This window comes from Stegostoma tigrinum, chromosome 20, assembly GCF_030684315.1.
Source record: "Stegostoma tigrinum isolate sSteTig4 chromosome 20, sSteTig4.hap1, whole genome shotgun sequence".
Lineage (NCBI taxonomy): Eukaryota > Metazoa > Chordata > Chondrichthyes > Orectolobiformes > Stegostomatidae > Stegostoma > Stegostoma tigrinum.
This window is the reverse complement of record NC_081373.1, coordinates 15689830-15713105: the sequence shown is the minus strand read 5'-3', so window position 1 is coordinate 15713105 and position 23276 is coordinate 15689830. Positions and strand designations below refer to the sequence as shown.

The 23276-nt window shown below is 42.9% G+C and overlaps 1 protein-coding gene across 3 annotated transcripts in view; it reads right to left on the bottom strand.

The window, feature by feature from the left end:
* Positions 1 to 23276, bottom strand: part of pdcd11 (programmed cell death 11) — a 56965-nt gene that overhangs the window by 10988 nt on the left and 22701 nt on the right. For 2 of the 3 annotated variants that reach the window (XM_059653020.1, XM_059653021.1), the window contains exons 15-28: positions 21445 to 21639; positions 20697 to 20771; positions 18202 to 18297; positions 17366 to 17585; positions 14943 to 15092; positions 13383 to 13498; positions 11788 to 12302; positions 9994 to 10056; positions 6749 to 6851; positions 6077 to 6166; positions 4825 to 4927; positions 4112 to 4289; positions 3264 to 3320; positions 962 to 1084 (exon numbers count right to left, since the gene is read on the bottom strand). In XM_059653020.1, coding sequence (XP_059509003.1) covers positions 962 to 1084; positions 3264 to 3320; positions 4112 to 4289; positions 4825 to 4927; positions 6077 to 6166; positions 6749 to 6851; positions 9994 to 10056; positions 11788 to 12302; positions 13383 to 13498; positions 14943 to 15092; positions 17366 to 17585; positions 18202 to 18297; positions 20697 to 20771; positions 21445 to 21639 — 2084 coding nt within the window. The remainder of the gene's footprint in view (positions 1 to 961; positions 1085 to 3263; positions 3321 to 4111; positions 4290 to 4824; positions 4928 to 6076; positions 6167 to 6748; positions 6852 to 9993; positions 10057 to 11787; positions 12303 to 13382; positions 13499 to 14942; positions 15093 to 17365; positions 17586 to 18201; positions 18298 to 20696; positions 20772 to 21444; positions 21640 to 23276) is intronic. The other variant, XM_059653022.1, reaches the window with a different exon arrangement.

Sequence of the window (23276 nt, the reverse complement as noted above, 5' to 3'; positions counted from 1 at the left end):
CAAAGCAGTGGGTTAATTTCCACAGACTATGTTTGAAACTTGGTTGCAAAACACACACTGCGAATGCTGATAAACTAAAATAAAAAAGAGGGGTGGAAATATTCAGCAGGCCTGGCACAGAGAAACACAGAATTCATGTTTTAGGTCAATGACCTTTCAGAGTGAAAAGTGCTCTTGGTGTACTGTGAGCAGTTCTGATCTTAATATGACAAAGGCACTGTAGGTGATGTATAAATTTACAGGTATAAATTTACTCAGAAAAGATCAGAGAAGTGGTTTCCTGTACAACGGAGAAATTGAGCAATTCCATTCTCCTTAAATGGAAATATTTTCCCCAGCACTACCCAATGATATTTACTTACTTTAATGATCTGTATAAAGGTCAATTGCCCAATAGGAAGGCAGGAGAGCAATACAGATTCTGTAAGTGAAGGGCTTTAATATGGAAGGGCAAAATGTGTTGGTGCATGCTTGGAGGGCTGATGGGCCTGTTCCTATTCTGTGTTGTTCTTCGTAATCATTTGACTTCTGTGAATGACTGAGGAGATAGCCTCCACCACCCACGTGTATATTCTTTCCTTTCTTTGGTCAATGCCTCAGTGCATCACACCTTGCAGCCTGTGGTCGCCATGTTATTTTACCACTTGTCCCAGTGGTGACCACAAGACTGACATCACCTTCATTCACCTTTGAAATATTACAGTATCAGTGCTCCATTGCCCAGAGAGACTTGGAAAGAAGCAGCCTGCGTAAGTTATGTGTCTGCCTGCAAGTAACTGACATCGATTTGAAACAGTTTCACTCTAAGAAACATACATTCAATGTCACAATAGCCCAGGGTTAAAAATCCAGACAAGGAGACATATACCCAGCTCATGCTTACACTTGCAAACAATGGCTTGCTATAGTCTGTTACACTATTCATGAATGGCTTCTCTCACCACAACCACACAATGCTCACCTGACAAAGACTCCAGGCTCTCCGACAGCCTTTATATAACCTCTGAGGAGCTGCCCCTTCTGAAGATCCTTGGCTGTTGCAATCTCTGGGTCATTTATTGAAGACTCACGCTCAGGGTACACCCTAGAGAGGAATGGCACACAAACATCAATCTGGAAAACCCAATAAACAGTAGCAAGATGACATGTTTCAAACAGGTTTTCAATTTAATGCAGACAAAAACTCGTTATGTTAAAGTTGAGTAGAACTTTGATTAGATCACACTGTTTACAGCCTGATCTCTACATTATAAAAAAGATAGGAGGTACTAGAGATGTCAAAAAATTCACAAAAATTCTTCTTGAAATGAAAGGTTGAGAGAACACAGGCTCCTTGCTCTTGGAAAGTGAAGGTCAAGAGGTAACCTGATGGGTCAAAGGGATTAGCAGGATAGATGCAGAGAAGCTGCGTCAACTTGGGCAAGACCCCAAAACTGAGGACCATTAATTTGTAGAAGATACTCGTTGACAAATCCAATATGGAGAGGGTTCTTTATCTGGAGTGCTGATAATGGGGAATTTGCTGCTATGAGTGCGTGAAGTGAGCAGCAAAGCTGTATTTAAGGGGAAGGTAGTTAAGAATGTGGGAGAATGGAACAAGGTTACGTTGGTGGTGCAAGACAACGTTCATGTGAAAACATAGCATCGATCAATTGTGCTAAATGGGAAATACACAAGCCAGACCTTGGAGTATATATTCTTTACAATCATCACTTGACTCTAAAGAGGAGACTGGCCAGCTGAAGTTTTATCATTGTGCTAAATGGAGTTGACATGAAACAAACCAAAGAAAGACTTGGATTCCAAGTGGCAATGTGGGCTATTAGTAGCTGCAGAATCATATTCCAACACAATCTGCAACCTTGTAACCCAGTAGACATTGGCTAGATGCAGTCTGAAAGAACAGAAGTGTTTGGCCAAGTGGTCAATCTGTAAAAGTGACCTAAAATTCCAGCTGCCTACCACTTCAACATGTTGAAGTTCAACACACACAAAATTTGAATAATTTATATTGAGGAAGGGTCACTGGACTCTAAACGTTAACTGATTTATCTCTATAGATGCTGCCAGACCTGGTGAGTTTCCCCAGCAACTTTGTTTCTCTCTGTCTCAGGCCTGTTGCAATACTCCAGGAGGCTTATCACCTCATCGTTCACTTGAGGACTTTATTCAGTTTAACAACCTGGAGCAGGAACACCTCCTTCTACATCGATTACCTACCTCAAAACCCCAGGCTGAATCATGAAATGGGCCACTTTCCACGTAGCCAACCCATTTTCAACTACTCATAGCCCAATTAGCTATCGAGCTTCTCTTCTTCCCTGGCTTACTATCAACAATCTTTTTGTCTACCTATTTTATCTCTGTCCTCTGACTCCACCAATCCATCCCTGCTATTCTTACCTCCACCCTATCATCAGCCATTCAATACCACCTTTTCCCAGCTATCATATCTGAAGAAGGGTCACTGGATTTGAAATTTTCTCTCCGCAAATGCTGCCGGACCTGAGTTTCTTCAGCAATTTCTATTTTTCTTTGAAATATAATGTCATTTCAGGGATTTCAGCTGATTAAGTTTCTTCAGGATCCAGCGATGGTTTGATGGATCTGCTTCTGTTTTAACATGTGTAATTTCAGCAATTAGAACAGCATGGCTGTAATCAGGAGAGTGGCAAGCTTTAAGGAGCCACTTAAAGAAAAGATATGGAGAGGTTTAGGGAGGAAAAGGCAGCGCTTGGAATAGTGTAACAATGGAAATTGGAGTATATTCAAGATGCCAGAATTCAAGGAGCTTCAGAGAGCTGGAACAATTGTTCGGGTGGGGAAGGTGATGGTGAAAGGGAGAAGCTAGTCAATTGAAGGATTTTAAAATAAAATATAACAATTCTGAACTCAAAACATCAGCTTCCTAAAGAATGCCACAGATTTTCTTTCTCTGCCTCAGATATTTCTGCAGGGCCTCACTGCTACTGGCAAAGACCCTGTGCCCAAACTTGACAGACTCTAATTTATTTGGCCAGTCACTCCATGTAGATATCCCTTATAACACTGGGGTCAAGCATCCTAGGCTGGCAATACCCTAGTGCTGCTGTAGCTCATTGAAGGTGTGATGTGTTGGGGGTTGGGGTGGGGGAGCAAAGATGGTGGAGGCTAGTGTGTGGAAGAAGGATTGGAAGAGACAGTGCGAGAAAAAAAACAGACAGCAGAAAGGTCGAGAGCGTGTGCGTGAGATAGAGAGAGAGAGAGAGAGAGAGAATGCTCACCTCGAGCTCCTAAGAGAAACTGCCAACTCATGCTCAGTTTTTGAAATGACACAACACCTGTTGAAACACCAGAGTCAGTGAGAGAGGTCACTACAAGAGGTTAAACAAATAATTTGATCTGGGGCAAATGACAGAAATGTTAACAATAAATCAGGGCATGTGAGGATTGAGACGACAGTCTGGAAACAGCGTTTTATAAAAACATTTGCTCTCATCTCCTCAGAAGCTGATTGATCTGTGTTTTTATTTGGATCAAACCAGGCTGGGTAGGGAGGCTGCTGACTTTCAGTCACCCAGGTTTATCAGTCAGGAAACAAAATGGAGCAGATATCTACCGGCAACTCAATGGAATTAATTACAGTTTAAAAACTGAAAAAAATTTTATAGCACTTTCTAGTTCTCTTACAATCCCACATTACATCACTTATAAATTACTTGTAATGATAATGGTGAGCACAGCAAACTCTCATGATAGACATGAGACAATAAGTAAGAGGATCTGCTTTCAGCGATAAAAATTACTCAGTTGCATGGGGAGCTCCCCTGTGCCTCTGAATAGCGGCTGTGCGATCTGAGAATCAGTCAAAATATCTCATCTATAAGGTAGTATCTTCAACACTGAGGCATTCCCTCAGTCTTTCATTGATGGGCCTCGGTTAGGCTTTTGTGCCCATGTTTTAGGGGTGGGACTTGAGATCGCAACCTTCTAACACAGAGTTAAGTGTGTGACCCAGTAGAGACAACTGATGAACAATTATCATTCTCCTCCCTGCAGTGAGGCGCAGTCTGTAAGTGCAGTAATTAAGTAACAGCAGGGAGAATTCTGCCTGTTACATGCTCCATCTAACCTGACCATGCGGCCCAGGGTGAGCTCCTCCAACGGTGATTCTTTGTACGAATCTGCTATGTCACATAGCCCCACTTGACCAGTCTTTCCAAAAGGGAGCCTGATGGTGACCCCCAAGTGTGGAGTGACCTTCTCAATTGTGCCCAGTGTTATCGAACCTTCATCCAGAGAGCATGCACCTAGACAGTGAGTTCAGGGAACAAGTGAGAATTTCTGTTTAAAATAGTTTAAAAGTACAAATATCAGGGTTGGAACAGATCATGTCACAAAAAAAATGCCTCCACCCCAAACTACTCCTTACCCTGCAACCCATCTCCCTTGTGACAGCCTGCCCAAGTCTCCATTACCCAGTTTTCTGGGTCTGAATTGGACTTCAGAATCTCTGAGGTCCAAGTCCTGCCAGAGGATCTCACTGGAGATTCCAACTTCTGTCCTCTAACATCCAGACTACGTGCACTGTGGCCCACATTCAGAGTCTTCAGTCAGCAAACTCTACTCTCAGGAAGTCTCAACCCCCAAACCTCTCCACTGTATACCTGCTTTCCTTCTGAATCCACACCTGCTTGTGGCTTTCACCTCCAACCAAATATCCCTCCCAGCAGTTGTTCATTGTTCCACTAATGGGAGACATCAGTGTGATATATTAAGCAACCACCAGAAGATAGACCCCTTCTCTTCCTGCTCTGCTATAGTAGCCTTTGAGCTCAATCTTACCTGAGAGAGAGAGGCTGAGACGAGTGTTTGTTCTGTCTGGGCCGATCACTGTTGCTGTTAAGGCTTGACCAGGTTGAAAATGTTTCTTGGGACACTTCAAGTGCTGAAGTAAGTGGAGTAACGGGTGGGGTGGGGAAAAATAAAAAGGTGTTTGTAAATTACACAGTAGCAGCATATCAACTGAGATGAAATTGTCAGCTTGTTCAAAAAGCTGAAGTATTATCAAAGGGTGACTGCTTTGGGTAGGGGTTATTGGAGAGCCATGAACACCCAATCCTAAGATTCACTTTCACCAGAGAATGAAAGATTTAACAGAAGTGCTAATATGATGAAAAGATTTGATAGTTTGTCTTCATTTTCTGTTCCCATTACACATGGCACTCCAGTTATGAATTTTAAATGTCAGGGCAGAGAGGTAATTTGATTCATGTTGTACATGGAATGCAGTGTGCTTGGGAGTACCAGCCAATTGTGAATCACTCATTCCCAAAGCTCTCCACTGCTGGGGACTTTCCTCAACTCAGATCTGGTTCTGTTATTAATTCATTGATTGTGACTGATAACTGGGGCTTAGTCAATAATTCCAATAATGCTGAGTCACACAATTCTAAGGATCTGAGAGGTTACATCAACCTATATCAAAGCACTGCACAAACAGCAATGTGTTAATAACCAGACAGACAATCTGCTTTAGTTGAAGGATAGGTATTAGCTACGCGCACCAGGAGGATGAAAACAATATGTAAGAAAAGCTCATTAGGTCTGGCAGCATCTGCAGAGAGACAAGTGGTGTTAATATTGAGTCCCATGACCCTCCTATGCTATTAGGATGATAACACCAGGACACGGTTAGAATAATGCCATTAGATCTTTCATGTCCACCTAAAAGGGCAAACGGGGCTTGATTTAACATCTCATGAGTGCTTTGGGTATGGAAGGTGTTGCTTAGAAATGTGGTGGAAGCACAGGAGTCTACTGAGGCATTCAGGATGATACTGGATGACCACTTGAATAGAAACATGATTAAGGATATAGATGAAATGCAGGAGATTGGCATCAAGTCATAATGCTCATGTAGAGAGCAGAAATGATGAGCCAATTGCCCTCTTTCTACTCTGGAACCATTCCACAAAAAGACACTTTTGGTTTGGCATGGATTACTGGATGTCAAACAGGACTCGAACCAATGACCCTCTGATCCAGAGAGCCAGGCTGATTGAGATTACAATTTGTATCACAGCAGGAGGCTTACCTTGACTCTTTGAGACATCAATAGCAGTTCCACACTCCCTTGAATGATTGGAGTCACTTCGACATCCAGACATTTCTTGGTACAGTTGTACTGGAAATAGGGAGAAGGAAAAGTTAAGAGCTGGTGACAGCAGAAACAGGATGCAAAAGCAGGTCACATGGCAGAACAAATGAGAGTTGGTCACAGCTAGAACAAGAATTCAGAGCCAGAGCAGGTCACGGTGGTGACATTCAAACTGAACAACTTTTTGTGTTGCTGTAGTCAACTCGCCCTAATAATCCCCTCTCTGCAAAAGCACCCTTCACCCACTAAAAAAAAAAGGCACAGGGGCCGGACAGCCACTCCTACTTCAGGTCCCATTTTCCAAATTGATGCCACTGCCACGAAGCATACTCAGTGTCAGAAACAGAACATGCCTATCAGCCATCATCATGGGGCCATTCAGCTCAATACATTCCAAATTTCACACCCGGAAGTCAAAAATCACCGAAATGATAAATGTCAAGTTGCAATAGGTACTGTTGTATAAATTGCACACAGCTATCTGACTCAAATCAGAATGATAACATGGAGGGTTCAGAATAGTTCTCCCTCCTTGCCCAGGGTCTCTTCAATGACCATGCCCTGCTCCCTCGCTGATCCCCAAACCCAGTATGGAATCAGCTGCTGTACCTTCGACACGTAACACGTTAACGTTTGGCCAGGTTTGTAGGATTTGAGCTGGTCTGCTAATTGCTCACTCTGGAACATGACCTCACAGTCTCCTGATAGCTTGCTGTGGAAGGAAAAGGAAAGTCAGCAGGCAGGAAAACATTCACTGATTCAAGGGGAAATTAAATAAGTACGAATTAAAAATAAACTCCCCAGGCAAGTTCAGACACTTAACGGGTTTAAAAATTGTTAAGGTGGCAGTACTAGACAGGTTTCTGCACTAAAAGTATATAAGGCACCAAACAAATGAAATGCATCCATAGATATTGAGGGAAGGGAGTAGAAATTATGGAGGTACTGGGTAATAGTTTCCAATGCTCCTCAGATGCAGGGCTGGTGCCAGAGAGGATTGAGGAATTGCAAACGTAGCACCGTTGTCAAAAAAAAGTACAAAGATATGTCAACTGACTACAGATCAGTCATGTTAACCTCAACAACAGGGAAGCTTCTAAAAGTGACATACTGGGACAAAGTCAACAATTACCTGCGTAAAAATGGGTCAATGAAGCATAGCCAGACTAAAATTTGCTAAAGGACAAAATGTGTTTCATTACCCTACTATTGTTTTTTAGAAAGAAAAAGGAGATAACAGAGGGTTGATATAGTCCACACTGATTCCCAAAAAAGTATGTGATAAGCTACTGCACAACTGACTGATCAGCAAACTTGGAGCTCAAGGAATAACCGGAACAATAGCAACACAGATATGAAATTGGCTGTATGACAGGAAACAGGAGTTTGTCGTGGAGCTCCCAGGGTTCAGGGTTAGGAACTCTGTTCTTCTTAATATAGAGTAGTGACCTATATCCTGATGTGCAGGTCACAATTTTAAAGTCTGTGGATAATTAAAACTTAGAGGTACTGTGCACAGAGAAGGATTACTACAGAACTTCAAAAAGGACATAAGCAAATTGGTAGAGTGGATGTACAAGTGACAGATGAAATGCAATATTGATTCATTTTGGTCAGAAAAACAGAGTTTAACGAAAATAATTCTAAAGGGAATGCAGGAACTGCATACAGTTTTGAAGGTGGTAAGCAGGTAGAGAATGGTTAAAGAAGCATAGAGCATCGAGTAGTTTGAATATTGCAACCAGTTCTCAATGGACACCACATACTTTAAGACGCGGTGAAGGAAAGAGAGTGTGCAGGAACGATTCAAAAGAATGGTTCTAGTGATGGGAAATTTCAGATAAATGGATAAGCCCGGGCTGTTTTCATTGAAGAACAAAAGACTGAAGTAGCTTGATTCACATATTCAAAATCATGAGAAGTTGGTACAGAGTACAGGAGAAAATGTTCCCACTGGTGCAAGAAAGGAGAATCAATTTGACAGAAGTAGTAATAACAATGTGAAGATGATATTTTCATGCAGCAAGGGGTGGGATATGGAATCACTGCCGGATAGTGTCGTGGGGACGTATTCCATGCAGGCATTTAAAAAGGAATTGTTTACCCGAATGGGTAATTCATTTACCCTGTAATTACAGAACAGAAACAGGCCAATCTGCCAAATTGATTTTTGTTGGTATTTCTCATCCGTACAACCTCCTTCTGCCCTACTTGCCACAGCTTCATCTCAGTGCTGTCTGCCTCAACAGCTCTCTGTGGTACTGAGTTCCACATTTCCATCACTCTCTGGATAAAGAGGACATCCCTAGGGTCCTCATTTTTCAAGGACCACAGTTTTCCTCCCACAGTGGTCGAAAACGCCCTCGGCCAGATCTCATGCATTTTCTGCAACTCATGCCGCACACTCCCTCCTCGCAATAACAACAAAGACAGAATCTCCCTCGTCCTCACATGCCACCCCACCAACCTCTGGATTCAACACATCATCCTCCGCCACTTCCACCACCTGCAATCTGACCCCACTATCAAGGGAGTTTTTCCCTCCTCACTCATATCTGCCTTCTGGAGGGACCGCTCTCTCCATGACTCCCTCGTCCACTCCACGCTCCCCACTAGCCCCACCACCCCAGCACTTTTCCCTGCAACTGCAGGAAGTGCTACACCTGCCCTTACACCTCCCCTCTCACCTCCATCCCAAGCCCTAAGAAAATCTTCCATATTAAACAGATGCTCACCTGCACATCTGCTAATGTGGTATATTGTATCCACTGTTCCCAATGTGGCCTCCTCTACATCGAGGAAACCCAAGCAGAGGTCTGGAGACCGCTTTGTGGAATACCTATGCTCGGTCCATGACAAATGACTGCGCCTCCCAATCAAGAAACCACTTCAACACCCCCTCCAGAGCCACAACAATGCCATCTGAAGGCTGCAGGAACAGCACCTCATTTCGCTTGGGAACCCTGCAGCCCAATGGTCTCAATGCAGACTTCACAAGCTTCAAAATCTCCCCACCTCCGTACTCATCCCACAACCAGCCTAGCTCATCCCCACCCCCTTGACCTGCCCGTTTTTTCTCCCACCTATCGCTCCTCCCACCTCACTGACCCAACCCCCCCACCCCCACCCCCAACCACCACCACTTCCTACCTGCCCGCCTCATCCCCACTTCCTTGACCGGTCCATCTTCCCTCAACTGACCAACCCCCATCCCAACTCCCCACCTACACTCACCTTTACTGGCTCCAACCCTGCCTCCTTGACTTGCCTGTCTTCTCCCCACCTATCTGCTCCTTTATCCACTTTCCATCATTATCTCCTCTGTTTCTCTATTTCTTTCAGAGTTCCCTTCCCCTTCCCCATTTCTGAAGAAGGGTCTAGACCCGAAACATCAGCTTTCCTGCTCCTCTGGTGCTGCCTGGCCTGCTGTGTTCAACCAGCTCTACACCTTGTTATCTCAGACCCCAGCATCAGCAGTTCCAACCACCCCCAAGATCCTAATAGGATTTATTAGATACTACCTGATACCGATGGCGTGTGGTTTTGATCTTGCCTACATATGGCAACATCTGTTTACCCCATTGCACCCTCACATTATTTTGAAGATTTCTGTAACCTCTCCCTCAAGTTCACTCTCTTCTGGAAAAGAATAGCCTACTTAATTTCCCTAGACAGTTCACATCTCAGTTCTTGTATCATCCTTGCGAATCCTTCTGCACATTCTCCAGTACTCTGTATTATTTTATACAGACACAAGTATTCTGCACAAACCAAAACAGAACTGTGTACAGCAAGCTAAACATTCTGTGACCTGTAGCTGATTCCCCAACAGGCGTCACGGTATCTTGCCTTACCTTGGTCGCAGTGTTAACACCGGCATAGTCACTGAAAAGTTCGGGTGTGTGATCGGCAAAAACCTAATTATGTGGGAAGGCAAAAACAACACATCAATTGCTTCTAGAAAACAGACGTGCAACCAGAAATGTGCAATAATAATACCCTGCGCCATCAGCAGCTACCAAGCATGGCAATTCAGTTTCAGTATAATTACCGCCAGACATGAATTCCACACACATTGAACAGACACCATGCAATCTTTTTTATAATCCTACAAGATGAAACAGCATCGTGGCTCAGTGGTTAGCACTACTGCCTCACAGGATCAGAGACTTAGGTTTGATTCTGGCCTTGGGTGAATGTCTGTGTGGAGTCTGCACATTCTCCTAGTGTCTGCAAGAGTTTCCTCCCACAGCCCAAAGACGTGCAGGTTAGGTGGATTGGCTATGGGATAATGCAAGGTTACAAGGACAAGGAAGGTGGGAGTTGGAGGATCTGGGTGGGATGCTCTTCAGAGGGTCAGCATATGGGCTGAATGACCTGATTGCACTCTGTAGGGATTCAATGGTTTCGCTGATTCTGAAAACAGGCCTCAACCTAACTTTGTGACTCTACAACACAAATCTTGTACCCCTGAAACTGCAATAAGCACTTGTCTTTTCAGGAGCAGATTCTAGAAATAACTAATTCACAGCAATTTGCAAGCGTGAATTTAAATTTTTAAAAAAATCTGCTGCTGCGTGATGGAAAACCAGCAAAATAGTTGGCAGAAAGTGAATTTTAACTGTGCCATTTCCACCACAGTGCTGAAGGAGCGTGCGCTGAGGAAGCACCACATTGTCAGACTGGCTGTTGCTCAAGAGGAGGTTAAATTTCAGTCTTACTGTCCCTACTGGTTGCTATAAAATAATCTTTGGCAACAACTTTGAAGATATCAACAGTTAGCGTTCTGTCTTACATTTATCCCTCTAGCATCACAGATATGGTCATTTACTTTCTACTTGTTTAAACGATGTATTTATGGTTGGTAAAATCACTGTTTACTGTGTATTACTTTTCGAACTAATATCTTCTTCGATCATTTCAGAGGGAAGTTAAGCATTAATCACATTGCTGAGAGTCTGGGATCAGGCATAACTAGACTAGGCAAGAATGACAGATGTCCTTCCTTAAAAGGACATGAGTAAGCCAGGTGGGTTTTTACAACAATTTAGCGATTTCCTTCTTAGAAATGAAAATAGCAGTGCAGTGTAAATTTATTGACCAGATTCAAACTTCTCCCCACTGGCATGGTGGGGTTTGAAGCTGTGTCTCTGGACCGGTTACCATACTACTGTTATTTCGCTAATCTTCTTGGGATCTTGTTATGTGTAAGTTGGCTGTCTTGGTTCTCAAAATACAGCAATGCCTGGATTTCAAAGTATTTAACTGCTGTAAAGTAATGTAACTGCGAATGGCAATATAGAAACGAGAGACTTTCTTTAGGTACGATAACCTATCAGAAGCTTGGAGTCTAAGTGATATGACACTAGGCACCTACTATTTAAGGAGTCTGAATGTGTGAGGAGTGAAGCAAGGGTAATACATGGCACTTTGCCTGTGTCCCAATTATAATAAAAACCCTCAGCGACACTTGCTAACTTAAATGACTTGGAGACATTGTAAATCTCCATAAAACAATGACTGCAGGCTTTCCATTTAGGTCACAGCTCACCAGGTTCCCATCGAACCTCAGAACTAGTCCATAGGATTAAGATCAAGCCAGAACCAAACAAACAACCAAATATTCAGATATCCAGCAGATCACCTACTTGTGAGACTTTACTTCTTTCCCTCCAATGACTTTTGCTGTTACGACATTGCCAACTTTCTGTTTCGATGATGGGAAGGAGCCGTTGGGAACCTGATCGAGGATCTCTGAAGCATGAACAAATCCAGTCACGTCACCTTCTAACTTAATCAGCAAGCAGTTTGTCTGCACTGATTTCACAGTTCCACTTAATACATCCCCAATACACAGTGCATGCTGAACTGTAGGTATCAAATCCTCTTCTCCTTCTGACATTTGGCGCTCTCGCTTGGCCCTGCTGTGTTTCCTGTGTCCACGTGCAGCAAGCGGGATCCCATGATGCTCTATTCCAGCTGTCTGCAGTGACAGACAGATGGTCTGCCCCACAGAGAGTTTCTCAGAGTCAAAGTGGAAGGTGTCGTTTAGATGGAACGTGACTGGAACAAGAAGCAGCTTCGAAGTGCCGGCCAGCGAAACAACGGCAACATCCTGTGTCACAAACTGCACCACAGCAAGGTGCTGGGAAATTCTTTTAAACTGCAACACAGAATGGTCCATTTCATCAGCTCATCACTCTTTACTAACTCAATCATTCCATCTTGTTGGCTTTTTATCTCTACACAATACAAACTCAAGACTGCCTCTATCCCTTGCACCAGGTTTCCCAGGCCAGATTCTGGACAGGTTTTAAATAGAGTTCATTTCCCTTGACACTGTACCCGCCAAACACTCCCAGGGCAGAGACAGCATGGGTTTAGATACAGAGTAAAGCTACCCTTAACACTGAAAGCAAAGCTCCCTTGACACATCCTGATCAAATACTCCAGCACAAGTACAGCATGGGGTCAGATGCAGAGTAAAACTTCCTCTACACTGCCCTCAAACACTCCCAGGACAGGTACAGCACGTGGATTGAAAGTAATGTTCCGTTTATTCATTTAAACTGAAGCTAAGAGTTCCTCTACTCTTTTAAACTGAAATTAAGGCTCTCTCTACACTGTCCATATCAAGTACTCCCTGGATAGGGGAGAGCAGAGGGTTAGCTACAGAGTAAAGCTCTGTCTACTCAAACTGAAAATAAATATCCCTCTACTCTTTTAAACTGAATGTAAAGTTACCTTAACACTGTCTACATCAAACATTCTCAGGACAGGGTCAGCATGGAGTCAGATACAGAGTAAAGCTTCTTTAATTGCTTTCCTATCAAACCCGCCCAGGATAGGAATAACACCAGGTTAGTTAGAGTAAAGCCTCCTTTACACTTTGAGCCCACTGCTTACCAATTTCAGTCAGACATTTAGGTCTACAGCAAATTCTAGGTGGATTAGTTCTGGATCATTAAGGGTCAACAGAAGTCTTTGATAAGTAGCGGGAAACTCCTTTCTTTACTCCACCGAATCCCAGGCCTGAAGTGAAGAAACTCACTGATACACAGCTTCATTTATCTCAGAAATGGCACTGGGATCCCACTTGTTCCTATTGTCACAGCCATTTTCATTCTAAAGTTAGGATTCTTGCTCAATGTCATTGAAGTAGCTGCTGCTGCTGATTGTGTTTTCCTCTGTCACACCTCCACCCAGACTGGGAAAGGTTTCCAAGATCCCTGGGCCACCATACCTTTTTCGCACTGGCATTTAACAGCTCCTGACGGACAGACACATGAACGATGGAGGAGAGAAGATCTACAAACAGCACAACTGCCGTGCACCGTTGTCCTGGGCTCACAGTCACCTCTACAAACAAAGAACAATAGCAGAATGAACAAATGCAGCAGAAATTTACGGTTTCATACGAATCATTTCATCGTTCATGGCTCCTCAAGCATTGAGCGCGTTCTGCCACAGTGATTTATAAGATTTCGACTATGATTAGAACAGCATCATGTTCTGGTGTATCTGTGACTGGTTTTCCTGCATCAGTTAACTAATAAAATGCTCTATGCTCATGTTACTTCAGTGGGCTCCTGACAGGATGCTGAGCTGTTAAAAAGCCAGAGTCTCATTGTAAAACCTTGATGCTTTAAAGACACCAAGTTTCAATCGGTTTTCCGAATTCATTCACATCTGTGGAATGTGGTCTGAATCATTACTCCATATAATCTTAGAAGATCTATTCAGGCTATTGTTTACAGTCAATTACACTGGAAACAGGAATGAGGAGGTGGTTTATTACACAGTGAGAAAGCTGATGTAACATCAGTAGAGAAACAGTAACACAGGACACTGCAGGGCACAGGGGATGCTGAATGACAGTGACAGGGAGCTGGATTAAAAGTAAATGACAAACAAACCATCTAATCATGCTTGATAAATGTATTTATTTCAGATTTCTTTAAAGTAGTAATAAGCAGGGTAGATAAAGGGGAACGATAGATGCTACACATTTAATTTTCTAAAAAGTATTCGATAATGTATTCCATAAGTTACAACCAAAGCCAAGATCTCATGGTGTTGGGGGTGATATATTAAGCGTGGACACAGGATAGGCTCTCTGACAGGGAACACAGTCAGGATAATTGGGTCATTTTGAGTTGGCAAACTGAATGCTACAGTCCAGCGGGGATTGGGTATCCCTGCACATAAATCACCAAATAGCAGTATGAAGTTTCAGCAAGGAAGAAGGCAATTAGAATGTTGGCCTTTATTTCAGTGGGGATGGAGTATAGAAGGACAGAAGTCCTAGCATGATTATACAAGGCATTGAGGAAATGCCACCTACAATACTGAGCAGTGTTTTGGTCATTTTATCTAAAAATGATATATACTTGCTTTGGAGTGGTTTCACAAAAGGTTCATTTGGCTGATTCCCAGAATGAAGAGGCTGTCTTTTGAGGAAAGGCTGGGCCTGCAATCATTGGAGTTTAAAAGAACAAGCAATGATTTTGTTGGATGTATGATACAGACAGTTTAGATGCTGGGAGAATGTTTCCTCTCATTATAAGAGATGGAGTCTAAATCTAGTGGCACAGTTCAAAAGTGACAGACAATCATTTAAGACAGCCAAGAGGAGAGATTTCTCTCGGAGGATCATCAATGTTTGGAATTCGCTCTCCTAGGGAGCACTGGAGGCTGGGTCACTCAAATTATTTAAAGGTCAAGTCAGACAGACTTTTGATTGTGATTTAACTCGTCAATCAGGTGAACCCTCAACAAATGCCAATGCCAGACATGTACTTACCCCCCTGGTGATAGCGACTGGCTGTAACAGTCAGCTTTGTAACCTGTGTACCAGTGAAGTATACTGTGCCATCATTCTCCACCCTATCCACTACGAGCTGGAGTCTCTGCCCTATGGCCAGGCAACTCAGACTGGTAACAACTGGAGAATCTAAAACAGGAAACATTCATGAAGAATTAAATATCAACCCCCACACCAGCACTGCAAGTACCATTTGATTGGATTTCAGTTTAAAGCTCACTCCCAGATACCTGTTGTTCTACGTATAAAATCTTGTAAAAGAGATACAAAAGGAATGTTGTCTCCCAAAAGGTAGTGAATGTCTGGAATTTTCTAACCCAGAGATTTGTGAAGGCTAGATCACTGGAAGTATTTAAAGAGAAGGTAAATAAGTTTCTGAAATGTCAGGGAGCTGAAGGCTTTGAGAAGCTGGCAGAAGAGGAGAGTTGAGAATGCGGTGGTTGGTTTGCTCATATTGGTTCATTAGTTTGCAGACCTTTCATTACTCTGCTGGGTAACATTATCAGTGCAGCCGCCAAAGTAGTATTGTTGTATTTTCCCGCTTGCCATTTAAACTCTGGGGTCAACTGAAGTCGATTACCCTATTTCTGTTCTGTTTTGCAGTGCTGTGCATATAGGGTCTAATTCTATGCGTTTATTGATGGCCTTCTTGGTGGAGAACTCGGCCTCTAGAAATGCCCATGCTTGTCTCTGTTTGGTTTGTCCCAACACTGGTGGTTCTCCTTGTCTGTGTGCATGGAGACCAGTGTGTATTGGTCATGTCTTTTTGTTGCTAGTTGGTGTTCATGATTTCTCATAGCCAGTTTTCTTCCTGCCTGTCCAATGTAATGTTTGTCGCAGTCCTTGCATATTACGTTTGTTCTGTCCATAGTGGGCAAGGGGTCTTTGGTCCTTGTTAGCAGTTGGCGTAAGGTTGAGGTAGGTTTGTGCTACTCTGATGCCCTGTGGCTGTAGGAGATAGGTGACCACATAGGTGTCCTGTTGATTTGTTCATAGATCTGGCCATTAAAGGTAAAGTGGGTCATGAGGCACAGGTCCAGTAGTTTCAGCATGTTCTCTGTGGAAATGGTGTTACTCAGGTCCAGTTCCTTCAGAAGTGAGGCTAGTTCTCTTGCTAGGGGTATGTTGATTGATGTGAATAGGGCACTAACATCAAACGATACCATGATCTTGTCCTCGTCAGTTTTTATGTCTTTGCGGGTTTTGAGGAACTTCTGGACTGAGTGTATTGAGTTGTTGATGAGGTGCTTTAGTCTTTTTTATAATTCCTTGGCTCACCTGTGTGTTGGTGTGCCTAGGAGAGACGCTATGGGTCTGAAGGGTACTTTAATCAGAAATTCCCTGTTGGGCCAGCCACTGGGCATCAGAGGGGCACACAAACCTACATCAACCCTGCGCCAAAGAACCAAAGACCCCTTACCCGCTACGGACAGAACCAAAGTAATATACAGGATTCCATGCAAGAACTGCGACAAACATTACATTGGATAAACAGGAAGAAAATTGGCCACAAGAATTCAGCAACACCAACTAGCTACAAAAAGACATGACAAATACTCACTCGCCTCCATGCACACAGGAGAATCACCAGTATGATTGGAAGAATGTCAGGATCCTAGAACAAGCTAAACAGAGATAAGCATGGGGATTTCGAGCAGCCTAGTTGTCCACCAAGAAGGCCCTCAATAAACATAGAATTAGGGCCTACATGCATACCACTGCAAAGAAATACTAGAAGTGAGGTAATCAACTCCAATGGACTCCAGAGTTTAAATAGTACGTGGGAAAATACAACAGAGGCTACATTGATGTTACCCAGCAGGGTAATGACATGTCTGCAAATTAATGAACCAGCTCAGTGAGCGAACCAACCACAGCAGCCACAACCCAATCTACAAATCTACTCAAGAACATTAGGGGAATTGAGAAGTCTGGGACAGATCACGCTTGATCTTGTTGAATGACAGACAGGTGGGATGGCCTACGCATTTCTTATGTTCTTAACATCAAGCTACATTAGGGGACTAGAAAACTGCACCTCTGACAACGTACACTCATGAGTGAGAGGCAGAAAGAAGAGGATTCAAAACCAGTAGCTCCAAGCAGGAGTCTCATCCTGTGTGAAATCATCTGTCCCAGGAAGCTGCTGAGACTGGTGCTTAATTGAAAATATCAAAACAGTGACTGGATAAGAATATTCAAGGGTTATGGAACAGATCGGGCAACAGAATTAAGACAGAGATCAAATATAAACTAAATGACTTGTGAAAAAGACTCAAGGGGTTGAATGATCTCCTCTCAAACTTACGATCATGATCAATTCAAAATTTATTTCCTGTCCGAAGGTTGTGCATTTTCTGGATTTCAGACCCAAGGTGCAGAACATTAGATTCAGACATTACCTCTGCTGCTCATCAAGGTCCTGACAAATTCCAGTTCAGCACAGTACTGGCTCAGGAGCGCCAGGCTTTCACCATCACCCTCTGCAGAACCACATTCAGACACTTTCAGAGTCAGTAATACTCGCTTCTTTTCCTCATCCAGATTTGTAACGTTGGCAACCACTGTCTGGCCCAACACAAAATGATCCTCTGTGTTTGTGACAAACTTATCAGACATAGCCTGGAAAAGGGGGCGGGGGGGGGAGAAAAGCGAGAAAGAAAAACATTAACCAGCAAAATGAATGCACCTGTAAATCACTCTGGCTTACCTATTATTCTGTATACAAACTCCACTGAGCCCCTTGATTAGAATCCGGTATGTAATTCATTCCTGTTTTGATAGTTTAGATATGAGCATGACTACCAAGTCTATAATTTATTGCCCACCCCAAGCTGCCCTTAGTTTGATGCAACCAAGGGTGTTTGCTAAGCCATTTCAGAGGAATGTTGAGTATCGGCCACATTGCTGTGGGACTGGAATCACCTCCAGACCAGACTGGGTCAGGGAGATTTCCTTCCCTGAAGGACATGAGTTAACCAGGTGGAGTTTTTGCGACAATTACTCCTTGGCCACCTTCCCAGAGTCCAGCTTTTTACTTCCAGGTTCTAAATGATTCAATAAAGAGAATTCAAAATTCACTACCTCCCATTCAATAGATATAAGCACCACAATAACATAAGCACTACACCATCACTGTCAGTTGCAGGACCATGTGAACCGTTTAATAAGACTCAGCAAATCTGCTACTGCGTTGGTCAGAATAAGTCAATAAGTGTAAACTGGATATTGGACTCACAGCTTTGGGAGCCAGGCCGACCAGTCCATGTGGGAATTCGACAAACACTCCATACGCCATTATGTTCATCACAAAACCCGGCATTTGCATACCCACCTAATGAAAACAGAAAGGCAGGTAAGGCACTGTAGTTTCCAAAACTGAGCTCTTTCCCCAAGGAAGATGATACTTACCTGACAGACAATGCAACAAAGTCTCACTAGATTCTGGGGAGAAGGGGAGCAATCTTATGAGGAAAGATCAAGTAGAATGTGCCTAAAATATTTACATTTTAGAAGGATCTCATCTAGTCAGAATTCTTTTCTCCTCCACTTATCCAGGTTCTCTAACTCAGTCACGTTGGTTTGGAAGGTGCAACATTTCACACCAGTTTCTGATATCATCTTTGCTTCCTTCATGAGACCGATGAGGCTTGACCCTGTCAATCCATTTCCCATTCTTCCACCCTCATCTTTTCCTCCCACCCAGAACCACAAGCAAGTTCTGCTTGCTTTCACACGCTATCCCACCATGGCCTCTGCATTCACCCTATCATTACCTGCTATTTTCACTAAATCCGGTATGGTGCTTCCAGCACATCTATCCTCTCAATCTCTCCTTTCTGGATTTTGAAGGGACCATTCCTTTTCTGAAACTCTAGTCCTCTCCTCGGCCTCACCAAACACTTCCATTTTGCACCCCCCCCTCACCCAAATAGTATGTCCTTGCCAGCACAGCTAATACAATTTCTGCCCTTTTATCTCCTTTCTTTTCACTGTCCAGTCCCCCAAGCATGAATTCCAAGTGAAACAGGAGGTTCCATGTCTCTTAATTTAGTACTCGAAATTAACAATGCAATCTCCTCTGCATCGAGGAGACCAAGTGCACCATTTGACCTAGACCCAACATGTAAAATATTTCCATTCAGTCTGCGAGTATGACTGAGCTTCTTGTCATTTGTTGTTTTATTTCTTCATCTTGTATCTCTCCGACCTCAGTCTGCTATGGCTTAAAACAAGCTTGAGAGCATCATGTTTTAATGTAATTTCAGGCACCTGGGCTTGACAATGAACATAGAACATAGAACAGTACAGCACAGAACAGGCCCTTCAGCCCACAATGTTGTGCCGACCATTGATCCTCATGTATGCACCCTCAAATTTCTGTGACCATATACATGTCCAGCAGTCTCTTAAATGACCCCAATGACCTTGCTTCCACAACTGCTGCTGGCAACGCATTCCATGCTCTCACAACTCTCTGCGTAAAGAACCCGCCTCTGACATCCCCTCTATACTTTCCACCAACCAGCTTAAAACTATGACCCCTCGTACTAGCCATTTCTGCCCTGGGAAATAGTCTCTGGCTATCAACTCTAACTATGCCTCTCATTATCTTGTATACCTCAATTAGGTCCCCTCTCCTCCTCCTTTTCTCCAATGAAAAGAGACCGAGCTCAGTCAACCTCTCTTCATAAGATAAGCCCTCCAGTCCAGGCAACATCCTGGTAAACCTCCTCTGAACCCTCTCCAAAGCATCCACATCTTTCCTATAATAGGGCGCCCAGAACTGGACGCAGTATTCCAAGTGCGGTCTAACCAAAGTTTTATAGAGCTGCAACAAGATCTCACGACTCTTAAACTCAATCGCCCTGTTAATGAAAGCCAAAACACCATATGCTTTCTTAACAACCCTGTCCACTTGGGTGGCCATTTTAAGGGATCTATGTATGAGTTCAATAAATTAAGAACTTGCATTCATTTAATTTAGTTTTTCCTTGTAAATCTGGTTGCTCATTTTTTTCCCCCATTTTCAAATGGATGCCAGTTTCCTGTCAGTCACACTACCTTTAGATGCATTCTTTTGCGTTTACAGTTTTAACTCACTAGTTCTGATGAAATGTCACAGGCTTGAAATGCTAACTCTACATTTCCCCCCACTGTTGCTGTCCTCCTTTGACCATTTCCAGCATTTGCTGTTCTCATTTCGGATTTCCAGTATTTTATCTTTGTAAAATTCTTGAAGAGTTTGGCAGGGTAGGTGCTGAGAAGTTGCTTTGTTTGGCTGGAGAGTCTCGAACTGGAGATCATAGTTCCAGCATGAGGAGTCAGCCATTCACTGCTAAGATTAGGAGAACTTCATCATTCAGCATATAGTGCAGCAAATCTTTGGATTCCCCTATCACAGAGAACTGGTAATTGAGAATAGTCAAAACTAAGGAAGATGAGAGTTTTGTACTCTCAGGGAATAAAGGGATATGGGGATGAGGCAGAAAATTAGAAGTCAAAGTTGAGCCAATGCTCACACAGAATGGCAGAGCAGACACGAAGGGCCACATGGCTCCTAGTCTTATCTGAAAAATAGGACTTTGTCAGTGAACTCATGACGAATCAGCGCAATATCAGTGGAGTTTGTTCATTCTAATGATGTACCACCAGCAAATTCGAACTCTTTAGACTACATCTAAGGAAGCATGTCAGAATGACGGCTGTTTAGAGAAGCGAGTTACAACTCACCTGGAGTTCCAACACATCCTTTGGCATTGGCCCTTGTTCAGCAAAAGCTATCACTGCAGCTTTTCTAGAAAGAATCTGAGCAGTAGGGTTAAGGACAGGGAACACCGGATATACAGGAAACTAGCACTGTTACTGAGTAACACAATTCACAAGAAAGCATGCCTGGTAGTCGAGCTGATGCAATCCTCAGTCATGCAGCAATGTTGTTACATAGCATCTACTTCCAAACGAGCTTGAGAATTCATAAAAATCAAACACTGGTCACATAACACAGACTGCTAATCAGCACGTTTGTACTGGGTCGCTGTAAAAGAGACTCACCTTGTCCCATTCCCCTGCAGATTCCTGTCTCGCTGCTAACTATTCCAACTCATTTATTGACAATAACTAGAAAGAGACACAAAGTTTAAGTTCTGTGCTATCATCAATTAGATGATGCTGAGCTTAATTGTGACGTTAAAAATCTCAAAATACTATAAGAAAGATTGTTTCTCTGCTTTAGTTTCATTCTCAACCCATATTTAAAATGGAAAATTCAGGAGCAGGTCACCACTCTGCTGCTGAGGGATCCTTCAGGGACCTGTAACACTCCCAATAAATTCTTAATATTTATCGACTCTCACTGCATTTTCTATCACCCTTGACAATACATTGGTCTCCATCATACATTATTAAACTATCTGTTGAAAATGTACTTGGTAATAACGAAGACTCTATAAGGCTAAAGTTCAGTCAGAATAAAGGATACAATGTGGCCATTTGTTTGGCTTAAACACATGACATTGGAGAGGATGTCACCCTTCTGCAACCTCGCAGTAAGAAGCCGGCAATTTGAGACATGGTCTGAGAGATGCATCGTTGGGAGAAAGGCAGATACATGCTGTGGCAGAATGGAGACCTTTAGCCCATTCTCTACCTTCGCCAAGACTTCCACATCCACAATCTGAAATACATTTAGAGTCAGAGAGTTGTACAGCATGGAAACAGACACTTCAGTCCCACTCATCCATGCTGATTAGATATCCTAAATTAATCTAGTCCCATTTTAGAGTGTTTAGCTCATATCCCTCAATCCCTTACTATTCATGTACCCATCCAGATGCCTTTCAAATGTTATCATACCAGCCTTCACTTCTGGTAGCTTCTTTCATACACACACCACCCCATGTGAAAAAGTTGCACCTTAGGTCACTTTTAAATCTTTCTCCTCTCATCTTAAACCTATACCCTCTACTTTTGGACTCCCCTAGCCAAGGGGAAAAAAGCTTGGTTATTCACTCTATCCATGCCCCTTATGATTTTATAAACCTCTATATGGTCATCCCTCAGCCTCCAACACTCCAAGGAAAACAGCCCTAGCCTATTCAGTCCCTCCTTAAAGCTTAAATCCTCTAACATCCTTGTAAATATTTTCTTAACTTTTCCCAGTCTCTCAACATCGTTCTTATAGCAGAGAGACCAGAATTGAATGCAGTATTCCAAAAGAGGCCTAACCAATGTCCTGTACAGCCGTAACATAACCTCCCAACTCCTATACTCAACGCACTGACCAATAAGGCAAGCATACCAAACATCTGCTTCACTATCCTATCCGCCTGAGACTCCACTTTCAAGGAACTACGAACATGCACTCTCCCAGACTTTACCGTTAGGCATACAAGTCCTGCCATGATTTGCCTTTCCAAAATGCAGCACTTCACATTTATCTACGTTAATCTCCATCTGCCAATCCTTGGCGAATTGGCCTATCTGATCAAGATCCCGTTGTACTCTGAGGTAACCTTCTTTGCTGTCCACTACACCTCCAATTTTGGAGTGAGTGGTAAGCTTACTAACCATATCTATATTCATGTACAAATCATTGAAATAAATGATGAAAAGCAGTAGACTCAGCACTGATCCTTGTGGCACATAGTTGGTCGAAGGCCTCCAGTCTGTAAAGCAAACCTCCATAACCACCCTGTCTTCTACCTTCAGTCCAGTTCTGTATCCAAATGGCTAGTTCTCCCTGTATTCCATGTGATCTACATTTGCTAACCAGTCTACCATGAGGAATGCTTTCTAACGTCTTACTCTAATCTAGTGAAAGCACATCAGCAGCAAGAGAAGCAAGAAGATGCATTCTAAAGTAGGATACCAGGGACAAGATGAGGCCATTCATCACACACAAAAACAACTCCTTTCCCCATGTACTAAGGCTGCTCAATATTGCAATTAGATGACAGCTGATCTGTATCTTAACCTCATTTAATTCTGTAACTTTTAATCTTCTTATTCAAGAAAAAATTCTGAGCTTTGACATTTAGAGACAGAGTTTTGAAAGACCCACAATTGCCTTGGCTAGGAACTTTGGCCAATAAATCTTTTTATTAAAAACTTATCCAGATAAAGTATTTAACTGGCCTCAATAACTGGAAAAAGCTAATTATCACCTTAAACAGCTCAACTGGATAACTCCCAAGTCTGTCGTCAAATACAAAAATACAAACCTGGTTTTCAAATTAATGCTTTTAGTACCGGGATCATTTTGGTAAATATAAGCTGTAACCCCATTAGCCTGTAACCACTGTTTTGTAACTG